General features: G+C 38.6%; 1 protein-coding gene across 1 annotated transcript in view; it reads right to left on the reverse strand.

The window, feature by feature from the left end:
- The window catches only part of LOC128695046 (uncharacterized), a gene marked incomplete in the record, with an annotated part of 159169 nt that overhangs the window by 34723 nt on the left and 106009 nt on the right, over positions 1–18437 (reverse strand). Inside the window, 3 exon segments of the mRNA XM_070091331.1 lie at positions 10720–10826; positions 12375–12473; positions 13546–13691. Coding sequence (XP_069947432.1) covers positions 10720–10826; positions 12375–12473; positions 13546–13691 — 352 coding nt within the window.

An 18437-nucleotide genomic window follows, 5' to 3' on the forward strand; every position in this document is an offset into this window, starting at 1 on the left:
TTCATGTATCTGAAAACATTCACTTCTTCCATACTCCTCCTCCCTAATTTGATATCCAATTTTTCTTTATCTAAATCATTTGATACCCTCATCACCTTACTCTTTTCTATGTTCACTTTCAACTTTCTACCTTTACACACACTCCCAAACTCGTCCACTAACCTTTGCAATTTTTCTTTAGAATCTCCCATAAGCACAGTATCATCAGCAAAAAGCAACTGTGTCAATTCCCATTTTGTATTTCATTCTCCATAATTTAATCCCATCCCTCTCCTGAACACCCTAGCATTTACTTCTTTTACAACCCCATCTATAAATATATTAAACAACCATGGTGACATTACACTTTTTTTTTTTTTCGACAAGTCGGTCGTCTCCCACCGAGGCAGGGTGACCCAAAAAAGAAAGAAAATCCCCAAAAAGAAAATACTTTCATCATCATTCAACACTTTCAAACACTCGCACATTATCACTGTTTTTGCAGAGGTGCTCAGAATACAACAGTTTAGAAGCATACACATATAAAGATACACAACATATCCCTCCAAACTGCCAATATCCCAAACCCCTCCTTCAAAGTGCAGGCACTGTACTTCCCATTTCCAGGACTCAAGTCCGACTATATGAAAATAACCGGTTTCCCTGAATCCCTTCACTAAATATTACCCTGCTCACACTCCAACAGATCGTTAGGTCCCAAGTACCATTCGTCTCCATTCACTTCTATCTACCACGCTCACGCACGCTTGCTGGAAGTCCAAGCCCCTTGCCCACAAAACCTCCTTTACCCCCTCTCTCCAACCCTTTCGAGGACGACCCCTACCCCGCCTTCCTTCCCCTATAGATTTATGTGCTTTCCATGTCATTCTACTTTGATCCATTCTCTCTAAATGACCAAACCACCTCAACAACCCCTCTTCTGCCCTCTGACTAATACTTTTATTAACTCCACACCTTTTCCTAATTTCCACACTCCGAATTTTCTGCATAATATTTACACCACACATTGCCCTTAAACAGGACATCTCCACTGCCTCCAACCGTCTCCTCACTGCTGCATTTACCACCCAAGCTTCACACTCATAAAAGAGTGTTGGTACTACTATACTTTCATACATTCCCTTCTTTGCCTCCATAGATAACGTTTTTTGACTCCACATATACCTCAACGCACCACTCACCTTTTTTCCCTCATCAATTCTATGATTAACCTCATCCTTCATAAATCCATCCGCCGACACGTCAACTCCCAAGTATCTGAAAACATTCACTTCTTCCATACTCCTCCTCCCCAATTTGATATCCAATTTTTCTTTATCTAAATCATTTGACACCCTCATCACCTTACTCTTTTCTATGTTCACTTTCAACTTTCTACCTTTACACACATTCCCAAACTCATCCACTAACCTTCGCAATTTTTCTTTAGAATCTCCCATAAGCACAGTATCATCAGCAAAAAGTAACTATGTCAATTCCCATTTTGAATTTGATTCCCCAAAATTTAATCCCACCCCTCTCCCGAACACCCTAGCATTTACTTCCTTTACAACCCCATCTATAAATATATTAAACAACAATGGTGACATTACACATCCCTGTCTAAGACCTACTTTTACCGGGAAGTAGTCTCCCTCTCTTCTACACACCCTAACCTGAGCCTCACTATCCTCATAAAAACTCTTTACAGCATTTAATAACTTACCACCTATTCCATATACTTGCAACATCTGCCACATTGCTCCTCTATCCACTCTATCATATGCCTTTTCTAAATCCATAAATGCAATAAAAACTTCCCTACCTTTATCTAAATACTGTTCACATATATGCTTCAATGTAAACACTTGATCTACACATCCCCTACCCACTCTGAAACCTCCTTGCTCATCCGCAATCCTACATTCTGTCTTACCTCTAATTCTTTCAATTATAACCCTACCGTACACTTTTCCTGGTATACTCAGTAAACTTATTCCTCTATAATTTTTACAGTCTCTTTTGTCCCCTTTCCCTTTATATAAAGGGACTATACATGCTCTCCGCCAATCCCTAGGTACCTTCCCCTCTTTCATACATTTATTAAACAAAAGTACCAACCACTCCAACACTATATCCCCCCTGCTTTTAACATTTCTGTGATGATCCCATCAGTTCCAGCTGCTTTACCCCCTTTCATTTTACGTAATGCCTCATGTACCTCCCCCACACTTACATTCTGCTCTTCTTCACTCCTAAAAGATGGTATACCTCCCTGACCAGTGCATGAAATTACTGCCTCTGTTTCTTCCTTAACATTTAAAAGTTCCTCAAAATATTCTCACCATCTACCTAATACCTCCATCTCCCCATCTACTAACTCCCCTACTCTGTTTTTAACTGACAAATCCATACTTTCCCTAGGCTTTCTTAACTTGTTTAACCCTTTCAGGGTCCAAGGCCCAAATCTGGAGTCACGCACCAGTGTCCAAGAATTTAAAAAAAAAAAATTTGTTATTTTTTCTGATGAAATCGTAGAGAATCTTTTTGTGAAGGTAATAAAACAAAAAGTACGAAATTTGGTGGAAAATTGACGAAATTATGCTCTCGCGAATTTTGATGTGTCAGCGATATTTACGAATCGGCGATTTTGCCGACTTTGACTCCCATTTTAGGCCAATTACATTATTCCAGTCAACCAAATTCTTAGCTATTTCACTAGTATTACTTCTATTCTATCGATTGAGCACAAGAAATCGCCAAGTCAACTGTTTCAACTACAAAATAAAGTGATCGGAAATTGTTAATTTGGCCAATTTAACACAAAGTTCAAAATATTCCAATTTCAAAATAGGGTCCAGAATGAACAATGTAGGCATTCCTGGCACTAAACTAACATTTCCTCTGTTCATTAGTTATGTTTTGAGGCTTTACAAATAAATTCCATTTTGATTTTTTATTCACATAATGAATTTTTATTCACACCAAAAAATAGAAGATTTACTGTTATGCAATACTGTAATAATTGTATAAATATCATTACCATATTTGTGAATGTATATTAGACCCACCAGCTGATGTGTATTAGACGTGTGAGGTCGTTTGTTTACTCTTGAATATCGGCAAAAATTTAACATTTCTGCTACTTTGAGCTCAGTTTCAAGCCATTTCCAGTGTTAAAACCAATCAAAATCATCTCTATTTCTGTAATATGTCTTCCATTCTATCAAATGAGACCAAGAAATCGCAAATACAACTATAAAAAACATACGAAAAAACACTGCAAAGTTGCTGTTTTAATCGAAAAATCATGATTTCATTTTTTTTCTCTCATTATACACAGTGTGCTGCAGGATCTGTTTTATGTGGTGCACACATACCACATAGATGTATTCTCTCATATCTAGGCCCAAATGTACCACTCACAGTTTATCAGAGTGAGCTGAGCTCATGGCGTAGATCTGCGGTTTGGACCCTGAACGTAAAGCCGTAGATCTACGGGACGGACCCTGAAAGGGTTAACTCACTCCAAAATTTTTGCTTATTTTCATTAAAATTTCTTGACAGTGCCTCTCCCACTCTATCATCTGCTCTCCTTTTGCACTCTCTCACCACTCTCTTTACCTTTCTTTTACTCTCCATATACTCTGCTCTTCTTATAACACTTCTGCTTTGTAAAAACCTCTCATAAGCTACCTTTTTCTCTTTTATCACACCCTTTACATCATCATTCCACCAATCACTCCTCTTTCCTCCTGCCCCCACCCTCCTATAATCACAAACTTCTGCCTCACATTCTAATACTGCATTTTTAAAACTATTCCAACCCTCTTCAACCCCCCCACTACTCATCTTTGCACTAGCCCACCTTTCTGCCAATAGTCGCTTATATCTCACCCGAACTTCCTCCTCCCTTAGTTTATACACTTTCACCTCCCTCTTACTTGTTGTTGCCACCTTCCTCTTTTCCCATCTACCTCTTACTCTAACTGTAGCTACAACTAAATAATGATCCGATATATCAGTTGCCCCTCTATAAACATGTACATCCTGGAGCCTACCCATCAACCTTTTATCCACCAATACATAATCTAATAAACTACTTTCATTACGTGCTACATCATACCTTGTATATTTATTTATCCTCTTTTTCATAAAATATGTATTACTTATTATCAAATCTCTTTCTACACATAGCTCAATTAAAGGCTCCTCATTTACATTTACCCCTGGCACCCCAAATTTACCTACATTGGCTCATAAGACATATATATATATAACCGAAACAGTCAGAGGGTTAAACTGTCCAAACATAGATCTACGTTTGCTCGCGTAGCGCTCTGAATATTTTGAAAAAAAAATTTTTTTTTTTAAATGAAGAGCACATTTTTCTACCTGTTATAGGATTAAAAAAATTTAGGGTCAGTACTTACCGAGATATAAGACCGCGAAGTTAGCTCTGGATGCTCACCTGACGGCAACATCAACTCCTGCTGCTTGCAGAAGTGTTGCCGACATATCTTTTTTTCTCGTTTTTATTTTAATTTATAGCGTTTTCATATTTTGATAATTATAATTTATAATAGTTCTTGTGATTTCTGACAGTAATAATAGGTACTGAAGTAGTACTCAAATAGTCACAATCACATTGACAGGTGAACATTTACACCTGCCTGGGTTAATTACTACTGTCTAGAAATACAGTGGACCCCCGCATAACGATTACCTCCGAATGCGACCAATTATGTAAGTGTATTTATGTAAGTGCGTTTGTATGTGTATGTTTGGGGGTCTGAAATGGACTAATCTACTTCACAATATTTCTTATGGGAACAAATTCGGTCAGTATTGGCACCTGAACATACTTCTGGAGTGAAAAAATATCGTTAACCGGGGGTCCACTGTATATACAAAGTATTTATAGGTCCCAGCAATATTTTAGACACCCTAGAGTATACCTTGAAGCGTGGTGTTATGGAAAGCATCCCTATACTGTTGACAGCCCAGTGACATTTGATAAATGCCCACTGCTCCAGTTAACCCTCAGCTGTATTTGTTATCACTGCTACACACAAACATGCCTTGTCTGTCTGTCTGCCTGCCTGTCTCTGCTTATCTTCTTTTGTCTATCTGGAGTATATGTGAAACTCCTTGAATAATGGTGTTATGACATTTGATAAATGGGCACTGGGGAACACTGGTTTATTTGTTTTCACTGATACACACAAACATGTTTGTTTATCTATCTTTGCCTGAAATTTTTGGGTCATCCTAGATAATTTACACTAATGGGGTTCTTGAGGTGGTTTAGTCATTTAGAGAGAATGTATCGAAGTAGATTGACATGGAGAGCGTATAAATCTGTAGGGGAAGGAGGGATAGGGGTCGTCCTCGAAAAGGTTGGAGGGAGGGGGGCAAAGGAGGTTTTGTGCACGAGGGGCTTGGATTTCCAGCAAGGGTGCATGAGCGTGTTAGAGAGGAGTGAATGGAGATGAATGGTATTTGGGACCTGACGAGCTGTTGGAGTGTGACCAGGGTAATATTAAGTGAAGGGATTCAGGGAAACTGGTTATTTTATATAGCCGGACTTGAGTCCTGGAAATGGGAAGTACAATGCCTGCGCTTTAAAGGAGGGGTTTAGGATATTGGCAGTTTGGAGGGATATGTTGTGTATACTTCTAAACTGTTGTATTCTGAGCACTTCTGCAAAAACAGTGATTATGTGTGAGTGAGGTGAAAGTGTTGAATGATGACGAAAGTATTTTCTTTTTGGGGATTTTCTTTCTTCTTGAGTCACCCTGCCTCAGTGGGAGACAGCCGGCTTGTTAAAAAAAAAAAAAGTATAATAACTGTACTTACGTGTATATGTGAGAGACACAGAGATATTGACAGCCAGAACCATCCAGCCAGCTAGCCGACCAACCGACCAGCCAGCCAACCTATTTTTACTTTACTCTTGAAAGGAAAGTGTTAATGCACACGGCATCAGTTAATCCCTGGTGTTTCCCACGCTATTTGCTCTAGCTCACGCTTAGTTGAACAGGTGCTCCAATAAGGTACTAAGTGGTCCCAAATATTTTTAATACTGCACACACTGAGTGCATAGACCTATTCTTTCATGTCTAGGTGACAAGCCTATTGCACCAAATTTGAAGGAACGAAAAATAAAACACAGTTCTACGTTCGGAGCGCTATGCGTGCAAATGTAGATCTATGTTTGGACAGTTTAAGGATTAAAGTGCAGGGATAGCTTCATTTCTGAAAAAGAATCGAGTGATTTTGCTGACAATTTCCATTGTATATTAGTGTTATTGGATTGCCCTAAATTATAACTATTTTCATTAGGGCAGTTATTCATAAATTAAAATGTTGAAACTTTTTCTTTGAAAGTTATTAATGTTATCTATTGTGTTTAAAGGAAGAAGGGTGAAGAAGAGAAGATGAATTATAAGTAAAATTAAATTACGTAAAAAAAATGTGGTAAGGGGGAAAAAAGCATATGGAAAATTCTTACAAAGTAAAATGATACAAGAGTACATTAGAATTGGAAAGTTGAGTTCCTGCACTCTAGAGGATGGATGGGGCAGTGGTGGCCCAATGGGTTAAAAGACCTGAAATACCCATGCACTGGAAAGACCGAGAATGAGTGTTAGTGAATGTGTTTTTTCTTATGGATCTCTTTAATCCTACCTTGGTGAAAAAATTGCAAATGTATAAAAAAATAACATGGAGAACAATTTTTAATATATTGCAGTTTATATTAACCCCTTGACTGTCGCAACCCCAAATCCTGATGTGTCTCCTGTTGTTGCAAAATTTCCGAAAAAAAAAAATTATTTTTTACTTACGAAATGATGGAGAATCTTTTCCCGTTTGTAATGACACCAAAAGAACGAAATTTGGTGGAAAACTGACGGAATTACGCTCTAACGAAGTTAGCGACCTAGGCGATATTTACAAATCGGCAATTTCATCCACTTTGAGCCCTATTTTTGGCTAATTCCATTGTTCCAGTCAACCAAACTCATAGCTATTTCTTTAGAACTCCATTTTTTCTATCGATTGAGTACAAGAAACTGCCCATTTACCGATTTCAACTACCCAATAATGTGGTCAGATATTTGCAATTTGGCCAATTTCAAGAAAATTAAAAAAATTGACAATTTCAAAATAGGGTCCAGAATGAATAATGCAGACATTCCAGGCTCTAAAATAACATTTTCTTTGTTCATCAATCACATCTGCAGGCCCCTCTGATATTACTCTTGCTTTCTATTTTGAATTTTTATTCAAACAAAAAAATAGAAGATTTACTGTTATGCAGACTACTGCAATATTGTAATAATTGCATAAATAATGTAAATGCATTCATGACTGCATATCAGAATGGCTACTTGGACATTTATTGGAAAATGACATCATCTGTTTACGTTTGAACATCAGCAAAAATCAAACATTTCCCCTACTTTGAGCTCCATTTCAAGGTTCTTTACATAGTATAACCAATCAAAATAACCTCTATTTCTATAATATGTTTTCCATTCTATCAAATGAGACCAGGAAAATGAGAATACAACCGTAAATACTATACAAAAATAGAGCACAAAGTCTGCATTTTAATTAAAAAAATAAAAAAGGTCAGAGTTTTTTTTTCTCATTATGCACTGCGTGCTGCAGGATTTTTTTTATATGGTGCACAATGACCACACAGACCCATTCTCTCACATGTGGAACTACCAGCTTTCTCCTCCTTGATTTGAAGCCGCTAGAACTTTTTTTTTTTATCACACTGGCCGATTCCCACCAAGGCAGGGTGGCCCGAAAAAGAAAAACTTTCACCATCATTCACTCCATCACTGTCTTGCCAGAAGGGTGCTTTACACTACAGTTTTTAAACTGCAACATTAACACCCCTCCTTCAGAGTGCAGGCACTGTACTTCCCATCTCCAGGACTCAAGTCCGGCCTGCCGGTTTCCCTGAATCCCTTCATAAATGTTACTTTGCTCACACTCCAACAGCACGTCAAGTATTAAAAACCATTTGTCTCCATTCACTCCTATCAAACACGCTCATGCATGCCTGCTGGAAGTCCAAGCCCCTCGCACACAAAACCTCCTTTACCCCCTCCCTCCAACCTTTCCTAGGCCGACCCCTACCCCGCCTTCCTTCCACTACAGACTGATACACTCTTGAAGTCATTCTGTTTCGCTCCATTCTCTCTACATGTCCGAACCACCTCAACAACCCTTCCTCAGCCCTCTGGACAACAGTTTTGGTAATCCCGCACCTCCTCCTAACTTCCAAACTACGAATTCTCTGCATTATATTCACACCACACATTGCCCTCAGACATGACATCTCCACTGCCTCCAGCCTTCTCCTCGCTGCAACATTCATCACCCACGCTTCACACCCATATAAGAGCGTTGGTAAAACTATACTCTCATACATTCCCCTCTTTGCCTCCAAGGACAAAGTTCTTTGTCTCCACAGACTCCTAAGTGCACCACTCACTCTTTTTCCCTCATCAATTCTATGATTCACCTCATCTTTCATAGACCCATCCGCTGACACGTCCACTCCCAAATATCTGAATACGTTCACCTCCTCCATACTCTCTCCCTCCAATCTGATATTCAATCTTTCATCACCTAATCTTTTTGTTATCCTCATAACCTTACTCTTTCCTGTATTCACCTTTAATTTTCTTCTTTTGCACACCCTACCAAATTCATCCACCAATCTCTGCAACTTCTCTTCAGAATCTCCCAAGAGCACAGTGTCATCAGCAAAGAGCAGCTGTGACAACTCCCACTTTGTGTGTGATTCTTTATCTTTTAACTCCACGCCTCTTGTCAAGACCCTCGCATTTACTTCTCTTACAACCCCATCTATAAATATATTAAACAACCACGGTGACATCACACATCCTTGTCTAAGGCCTACTTTTACTGGGAAATAATTTCCCTCTTTCCTACATACTCTAACTTGAGCCTCACTATCCTCGTAAAAACTCTTCACTGCTTTCAGTAGCCTACCTCCTACACCATACACTTGCAACATCTGCCACATTGCCCCCCTATCCACCCTGTCATATGCCTTTTCCAAATCCATAAATGCCACAAAGACCTCTTTAGCCTTATCTAAATACTGTTCACTTATATGTTTCACTGTAAACACCTGGTCCACACACCCCCTACCTTTCCTAAAGCCTCCTTGTTCATCTGCTATCCTATTCTCCGTCTTACTCTTAATTCTTTCAATTATAACTCTACCATACACTTTACCAGGTACACTCAACAGACTTATCTCCCTATAATTTTTGCACTCTCTTTTATCCCCTTTGCCTTTATACAAAGGAACTATGCATGCTCTCTGCCAATCCCTAGGTACCTTACCCTCTTCCATACATTTATTAAATAATTGCACCAACCACTCCAAAACTATATCCCCACCTGATTTTAACATTTCTATCTTTATCCCATCAATCCCGGCTGCCTTACCCCCTTTCATTTTACCTACTGCCTCACGAACTTCCCCCACACTCACAACTGGCTCTTCCTCACTCCTACAAGATGTTATTCCTCCTTGCCCTATACACGAAATCACAGCTTCCCTATCTTCATCCACATTTAACAATTCCTCAAAATATTCCCTCCATCTTCCCAATACCTCTAACTCTCCATTTAATAACTCTCCTCTCCTATTTTTAACTGACAAATCCATTTGTTCTCTAGGCTTTCTTAACTTGTTAATCTCACTCCAAAACTTTTTCTTATTTTCAACAAAATTTGTTGATAACATCTCACCCACTCTCTCATTTGCTCTCTTTTTACATTGCTTCACCACTCTCTTAACCTCTCTCTTTTTCTCCATATACTCTTCCCTCCTTGCATCACTTCTACTTTGTAAAAACTTCTCATATGCTAACTTTTTCTCCCTTACTACTCTCTTTACATCATCATTCCACCAATCGCTCCTCTTCCCTCCTGCACCCACTTTCCTGTAACCACAAACTTCTGCTGAACACTCTAACACTACATTTTTAATCCTACCCCATACCTCTTCGACCCCATTGCCTATGCTCTCATTAGCCCATCTATCCTCCAATAGCTGTTTATATCTTACCCTAACTGCCTCCTCTTTTAGTTTATAAACCTTCACCTCTCTCTTCCCTGATGCTTCTATTCTCCTTGTATCCCATCTACCTTTTACTCTCAGTGTAGCTACAACTAGAAAGTGATCTGATATATCTGTGGCCCCTCTATAAACATGTACATCCTGAAGTCTACTCAACAGTCTTTTATCTACCAATACATAATCCAACAAACTACTGTCATTTCGCCCTACATCATATCTTGTATACTTATTTATCCTCTTTTTCTTAAAATATGTATTACCTATAACTAAACCCCTTTCTATACAAAGTTCAATCAAAGGGCTCCCATTATCATTTACACCTGGCACCCCAAACTTACCTACCACACCCTCTCTAAAAGTTTCTCCTACTTTAGCATTCAGGTCCCCTACCACAATTACTCTCTCACTTGGTTCAAAGGCTCCTATACATTCACTTAACATCTCCCAAAATCTCTCTCTCTCTCTCCTCTGCATTTATGAGTATATATACGTCAAACATGGTGGCACACAAGACGTATATATACGACCGAAACAGTCAAAGGGTTAATACTATAAAATTCAGAAAATAAAATTTCAACAAACTGCTGCATTTCTATTACCTGAGTTTGCTCATTTCAGTGATTTTATTCTTAAGTGCTGTTAATACAGATGATAAGTCCTTTTCGTAGGCTACTGCAAGTTTATGTCGTCCCATTTTGGCTTCAACCTAAAATTAAAGATTCATTAGACATCTTATATGTTTATTAAATATTTTTTTAGTATGTCAGCCAATTCCCACCAAGGCAGGGTGACCCAAAAAGAAAGAAAAAGCTTTCATCATTGGTCAACACTTTGACCACCATTCATACATAATCACTATTTGCAAAGGAACTCACATACGACAGTTTAGATGCCACTCCAAATAGCCAATATCCCAAACCCCTCCTTTAAAATGCAAGCACTGTAATTCCCACCTCCAGGACTCGAGTCTGGCTAATTAGTTTCCCTGAATCCTTTCACAAAATATTACCCTGCTCACACTCCAACAGTTCAACAGGTCCCAAAAACCATTCACCTCCATTTGTTCCTATCTAATATGCTCATGCACACTTGCTGGAAGTCCACGCCCCTCACCCACAAAACCTACTTTACCCCCTCCCTGCAACCCTTCCTAGAACGACCCCTGCCCTGCCTTCCTTCCCTTACAGATTTATAAGCTCTCAAAGTCATTCTACTTTGCTCCATTCTCTCTAAATGACCAAACCACCTCAACAACCCCTCTTCAGCCCTCTGACTAATACTTTTAGTAACTCCATACACCTCCTAATTTCTACACTGAATTCTCTGCATAATATTTACACCACACACTGATATATATACATACATATCTATATATGCATTTTTTCGACATATCTGCCATCTATGAGCTATTGGAGTGTGAGCAGGGTAATATTTATGAGGGAAGTCAGGAAAAGTGGTTAGCCTGATACTAGAATCTTGTGGAGTTGGAAAGGGTAGTGCCTACATTCTGAAAGTAGGGCGAGGATGGCAACTGAGAGAATGTTGGTGAATGTAAACAAACCATGGTATCGGTTGGGTTAGAACCCATGGCAAGTGAGTCATAAAACTCCAGGCCAGTGTTCGCAATTTTGTTATTACAATTTTTTGAGTCACGATGCTGAAGAATGTATGTATAAAAAAGTTTGAGTGCATATTCAATATGTATTTATTATATTTACAAAATACTGACCACAAAGCTTAAGATAAACCAATAGAATGATTGTCAAATCTGAACTTCCTTGCCCCCTTTTTTTTTTAACTCTTCCGAAGATAACATATAAAGAGTAAATCAACTTCCAAGGAAAAAAATATACTAACCAAATACTATTTGAAAACTTGAGTACACACCATGTGTGGAAAGTTTGGTGTTCTGAAATTTGTTTGAGCGCCCCTCAATAGGAAGATTACATGAAAAAGTAGATCCTAAAATGCCCATTTGGGTGCTGCAGTGCCAAATGTAAATTAGAAGCAGCATATTACTGTATGTTCAAGATTTGATCATGAAACTAAGCCAGGAAGACTTAATATAGACATATAATACAACATCAACAGGCACATAAATCAAATAACATGAACAGTCACAGAAAACGCCTGAGAATTGACCCTGTTGGAGCTTACTTGGGATTCACTATAGCTTTAAACAATGTTTAGGATCAGCACTGTTCACAAGTGAATATATCTTTAAACCAAAAGTAAAACTGTTCCTCATACATACCTTAGAGAGTGCAATGGTAAATTCTTTGACTAGGACAGCTGTCCACTGTTTTATAGAATACGAACCATACTTTAGAAATATGTCTCTGCAGTGGATTTCCTGAAATACATGAAATATAATCCATGAAAGTAAAATATTTAGATGTCCCTTAGGACAATTTATATGGCCTGTAATAAAAATTTGTAACATGGAACCATTATTTAAATAAAGTACAAACATACGAAAGCAAAAAATATTTTTAAGTATATCGAAAGCATTAGAAAACTTTCCAGCTGGGCACTGCATTGGTATATGCAGATACATCAGCAAGAAAACATCTAAAAACATTAATGCGATATATTCTTCTCGTGTTGATATGGGTTTACACCGCAACCTCAGGCTAGCTCATGACACTGCAGCATAACTGCTATGAAGCTCCAAATATACTTTATACAAGCTTCTGTGGTGTTAAATTATCTGCCACTGAATAGCCTGTACAAGTTTGAGATGAAGCAAAATATCAATTTACTGGCATACTTTCACAACTTGTCTCATAAGATGCAATCTATACAGTGCATTTTGTGATTTAATTTTTTTTTTCAACATGCTGGCCATCTCCCACCAAGACAGGCTATTTATTAATTACAATTCAATACAATACAATTTTTTATTTCTTTGCAAGTTTACATTGAGATTTTGTAGTTACAATAATGAGTTGCAGCGCAAAGAGAGCCACTATTATGCCCCGGCATTATGGGCAGACTAAATTTTTGGGACGACATAATATCAAGCAGATAAGGCTCTCTATAACATAGCTAGCTATCTCTCTAAATCTAATTCACAAGAAACTCACTATAGGTCTTTTCTAGAAATGAGACTCCAATTATCAGCTGATTTGAACTTTTACATACTTCATGACTTGTACAATCTTTTAACAAGGTTATCTTTAGGTAACATTCATGAAGGAATTCTGGGAAACTACTCAATGGGACTTAAGATGCAAAGTACAGTGCCTATATTGAGGAATTACTCAAGTTGTGATTCAGAGTAATTTGAACTGTAATGTCCATCCATTTCCAGCAAGACAGCTACTGAATAAATGATGGCGAATGTGTTTTTCTTTGTGTTACCCATCTTGGTGGGAAACTGCCAATGTGATAAAAAATTAACACCGAAAGAGCTAAATTCTTACCGAAAATTTAAGTTTGTGATGAACACTTTTGACGTGAGGAATTAGTGTGTGGGTATTCATTTTTTTACTGCAAATCACACAGATGTAGTAGCAGCCATCTAGAGTCATATCTACATCCTGTCTCACCTCCAACACATACTGAAGACCTGAAATGAAGAGGACTACAGCATACAACTTTGCAAACTTGCAGCATGAGAAGAATTTTTTTAAGGAAGGTTAAATTGGACATTCTTTAACACAAGGAACACTGTCAATATTAACCAACTGTAGGAGGTATTTTCTTAGCTCTTAACCCTTTCACTGTTGCGAACCCTGAAATTAAAAGTGCTGACAATGTTGCAATTTTTAAAAAACAATCATTTTCTTTTGAAATGGTATACAATCTTTTTCTATAAACAGTAGGACCCTGCTTGATAGCATTTCGCTTTGCAGCATTCTGCTAAAACGGACATTTCAAATCATGACCAAAACTCGCCATACGGCTCCCCGACCTGACTTTCTACTAATATAGTTACTTCACCCCACCCGGTTTGTTTACATTCTCCATGAGCACCGGGTCTCTCAGGAAACTTTCCAAAATTTCAAGTGTTTTTAAAAGTTTTCTCAAATTTTATATATACATGTACAGTGGAACCTCAAATATCGAACTTTCTTTGGTCCAGATGGGAATGAATTTATTCCCATGAGGAATAATGTAAATTAGATTAGTCCATTTCAGACCCTCAAAAATGCACTTATAAAAGCACTTACAAAAATACACTTACATAATTGGTTGTGTTGGGAGCAGTTCGATTTTAGAGGTTCCACTGTACTCTGATAATTATACTTATGTATACCTGTAACTGATATATCGGATCATTATTTAGTTGTAGCTACAGTTAGAGTAAGAGGTAGATGGGAAAAGAGGAAGGTGGCAACAAGAAGTAAGAGGGTGGTGGGGTTGAAGAGGGTTGGAATAGTTTTAAAAATGCAGTATTAGAATGTGGGGCAGAAGTTTGTAGGTATAGGAGGGTGGGGGCAGGAGGAAAGAGGAGTGATTGGTGGAATGATGATGAAAAGGGAGTGATAAAAGAGAAAAAGGTAGCTTATGAGAGGTTTTTACAAAGCAGAAGTGTTATAAGAAGAGCAGAGTATATGGAGAGTAAAAGAAAGGTGAAGAGAGTGGTGAGAGAGTGCAAAAGGAGAGCAGATGATAGAGTGGGAGAGGCACTGTCAAGAAATTTTAATGAAAATAAGAAAAAATTTTGGAGTGAGTTAAACAAGTTAAGAAAGCCTAGGGAAAGTATGGATTTGTCAGTTAAAAACAGAGTAGGGGAGTTAATAGATGGGGAGAGGGAGGTATTAGGTAGATGGCGAGAATATTTTGAGGAACTTTTAAATGTTGAGGAAGAATGGGAGATGGTAATTTCATGCACTGGCCAGGGAGGTATACCATCTTTTAGGAGTGAAGAAGAGCAGAATGTAAGTGTGGTGGAGGTACGTGAGGCATTACGTAGAATGAAAGGGGGTAAAGCAGCTGGAACTGATGGGATCATGACAGAAATGTTAAAAGCAGGGGGGGATATAGTGTTGGAGTGGTTGGTACTTTTGTTTAATAAATGTATGAAAGAGGGGAAGGTACCTAGGGATTCGCAGAGAGCATGTATAATCCCTTTATATAAAGGGAAAGGGGACAAAAGAGATTGTAAAAATTATAGAGGAATAAGTTTACTGAGTATACCAGGAAAAGTATACGGTAGGGTTATAATTGAAAGAATTAGAGGTAAGACAGAATGTAGGATTGCGGATGAGCATGGAGGCTTCAGAGTGGGTAGGGGATGTGTAGATCAAGTGTTTACATTGAAGCATATATATGAACAGTATTTAGATAAAGGTAGGGAAGTTTTTATTGCATTTATGGATTTAGAAAAGGCATATGATAGAGTGGATAGAGGAGCAATGTGGCAGATGTTGCAAGTATATGGAATAGGTGGTAAGTTATTAAATGCTGTAAAGAGTTTTTATGAGGATAGTGAGGCTCAGGTTATGGTGTGTAGAAGAGAGGGAGAATACTTCCCAATAAAAGTAGGTCTTAGACAGGGATGTGTAATGTCACCATGGTTGTTTAATATATTTATAGATGGGGTTGTAAAAGAAGTAAATGCTAGGGTGTTCGGGAGAAGGGTGGGATTAAATTTTGGGGAATCAAATTCAAAATGGGAATTGACAGTTACTTTTTGCCGAAGATACTGTGCTTATGGGAGATTCCAAAGAAAAATTGCAAAGAACATAAGAACATAAGAAAGGAGGAACACTGCAGGAGGCCTGTTGGCCCATACTAGGCAGGTCCTTTACAATTCATCCCACTAACAAAACATCTGCCCAACCCAATTTTCAATGCCACCCAAGAAATAAGCTCTGATGTGAAAGTCCCACTCAAATCCAACCCCTCCCACTCATGTACTTATCCAACCTAAATTTGAAACTACCCAAAGTCCTAGCCTCAATAACCCAACTAGGTAGACTGTTCCACTCATCAACTACCCTATTTCCAAACCAATACTTTCCTATGTCCTTTCTAAATCTAAACTTATCTAATTTAAATCCATTACTGCGGGTTCTCTCTTGGAGAGACATCCTCAAGACCTTATTAATATCCCCTTTATTAATACCTATCTTCCACTTATACACTTCGATCAGGTCTCCCCTCATTCTTCGTCTAACAAGTGAATGTAACTTAAAGAGTCTTCAATCTTTCTTCATAAGGAAGATTTATAATGCTATGTATTAATTTAGTCATCCTACGCTGAATGTTTTCTAACGAATTTATGTCCATTCTGTAATATGGAGACCAGAACTGAGCTGCATAATTTAGGTGAGGCCTTACTAATGATGTATAAAGCTGCAGTATGATCTCTGGACTTCTGTTGCTTACACTTCTTGATATAAATCCCAGTAATCTATTTGCCTTATTACGTACGCTTAGGCATTGCTGTCTTGGTTTAAGGTTGCTGCTCACCATAACCCCCAAGTCCTTTTTGCAATCTGTATGGCTAAGTTCTACATCATTTAACTTATAAGTACTAGGGTTATGGGTATTCCCAAGCTTCAGAACCTTGCATTTATCTACATTGAACTGCATCTGCCACTTTTCTGACCAAGAATAGAGTTTGTTTAAATCCTCCTGAAGTTCCATAACATCTACGTTTGAATCAATTATCCTACCTATCTTTGTGTCATCGGCGAATTTGCTCATATCACTAGTAATTCCCTCATCAAGATCATTGATATATATTATAAACAACAACGGGCCCAAGACTGATCCCTGTGGAACGCCACTTGTTCACAGATCCCCACTCGGATTTAACCCCATTTATGGACACTCTCTGCTTCCTGTCAGTGAGCCATGACTCGATCCACGAGAGCACTTTTCCCCCAATGCCATGAGCTGCCACTTTCTTTAACAGTCTATGGTGTGGAACTCTATCAAAAGCCTTACTAAAATCTAAGTAAATAATATCAAATTCTTTATCGTGGTCAACAGCCTCAAAAGCTTTACTGAAGAAAGTTAATAAATTAGTTAGACAAGACCGGCCTCTTGTGAATCCATGCTGAGTATCATTAATCAAGCTATGCTTATTGAGATGGCTTCTTATAATCTCAGCTATAATTGACTCTAGTAATTTGCCTACAATTGAGGTCAGGCTTATTGGGCGGTAATTTGACAGTAACGACTTGTCCCCTGTTTTAAAAATAGGAATTACATTAGCCATCTTCCACATATCAGACACTACACCTGTTTGAAGAGATAAATTAAAAATATTAGTTAATGGTTCACAGAGTTCTATTTTGCATTCCTTAAGAGCCCTTGAAAAAACCTCATCAGGACCCGGCGACTTATTTTGCTTCAGTCTGTCTATCTGCTTCACAACCATTTCACTAGTGACTGTGATGTTACATAATTTATCTTCTTCTAGCCCACTGTAAAAATTAATTACTGGAATATTGTTAGTGTCTTCCTGTGTAAAAACTGAGAGAAAATAATTATTAAAAATTGAGCACATTTCATTCTCTTTGTCAGTAAGGTGCCCATAGTTATTTTTAAGGGGACCTATCTTATCTCTAACGTTTTTTCTATAGACCTGGAAAAAACTTTTTGGGTTAGTTTTAGAGTGAGTGGTGCACTTAGGAGTCTGTGGAGACAAAGAACTTTGTCCTTGGAGGCAAAGAGGGGAATGTATGAGAGTATAGTTTTACCAACGCTCTTATATGGGTGTGAAGCGTGGGTGATGAATGTTGCAGCGAGGAGAAGGCTGGAGGCAGTGGAGATGTCATGTCTGAGGGCAATGTGTGGTGTGAATATAATGCAGAGAATTCGTAGTTTGGAAGTTAGGAGGAGGTGCGGGATTACCAAAACTGTTGTCCAGAGGGCTGAGGAAGGGTTGTTGAGGTGGTTCGGACATGTAGAGAGAATGGAGCGAAACAGAATGACTTCAAGAGTGTATCAGTCTGTAGTGGAAGGAAGGCGGGGTAGGGGTCGGCCTAGGAAGGGTTGGAGGGAGGGGGTAAAGGAGGTTTTGTGTGCGAGGGGCTTGGACTTCCAGCAGGCATGCGTGAGCGTGTTTGATAGGAGTGAATGGAGACAAATGGTTTTTAATACTTGACGTGCTGTTGGAGTGTGAGCAAAGTAACATTTATGAAGGGATTCAGGGAAACCGGCAGGCCGGACTTGAGTCCTGGAGATGGGAAGTACAGTGCCTGCACTCTGAAGGAGGGGTGTTAATGTTGCAGTTTAAAAACTGTAGTGTAAAGCACCCTTCTGGCAAGACAGTGATGGAGTGAATGATGGTGAAAGTTTTTCTTTTTCGGGCCACCCTGCCTTGGTGGGAATCGGCCGGTGTGATAATAATAAA

Source organism: Cherax quadricarinatus, chromosome 35 (genome assembly GCF_038502225.1).
Source record: "Cherax quadricarinatus isolate ZL_2023a chromosome 35, ASM3850222v1, whole genome shotgun sequence".
NCBI lineage: Eukaryota > Metazoa > Arthropoda > Malacostraca > Decapoda > Parastacidae > Cherax > Cherax quadricarinatus.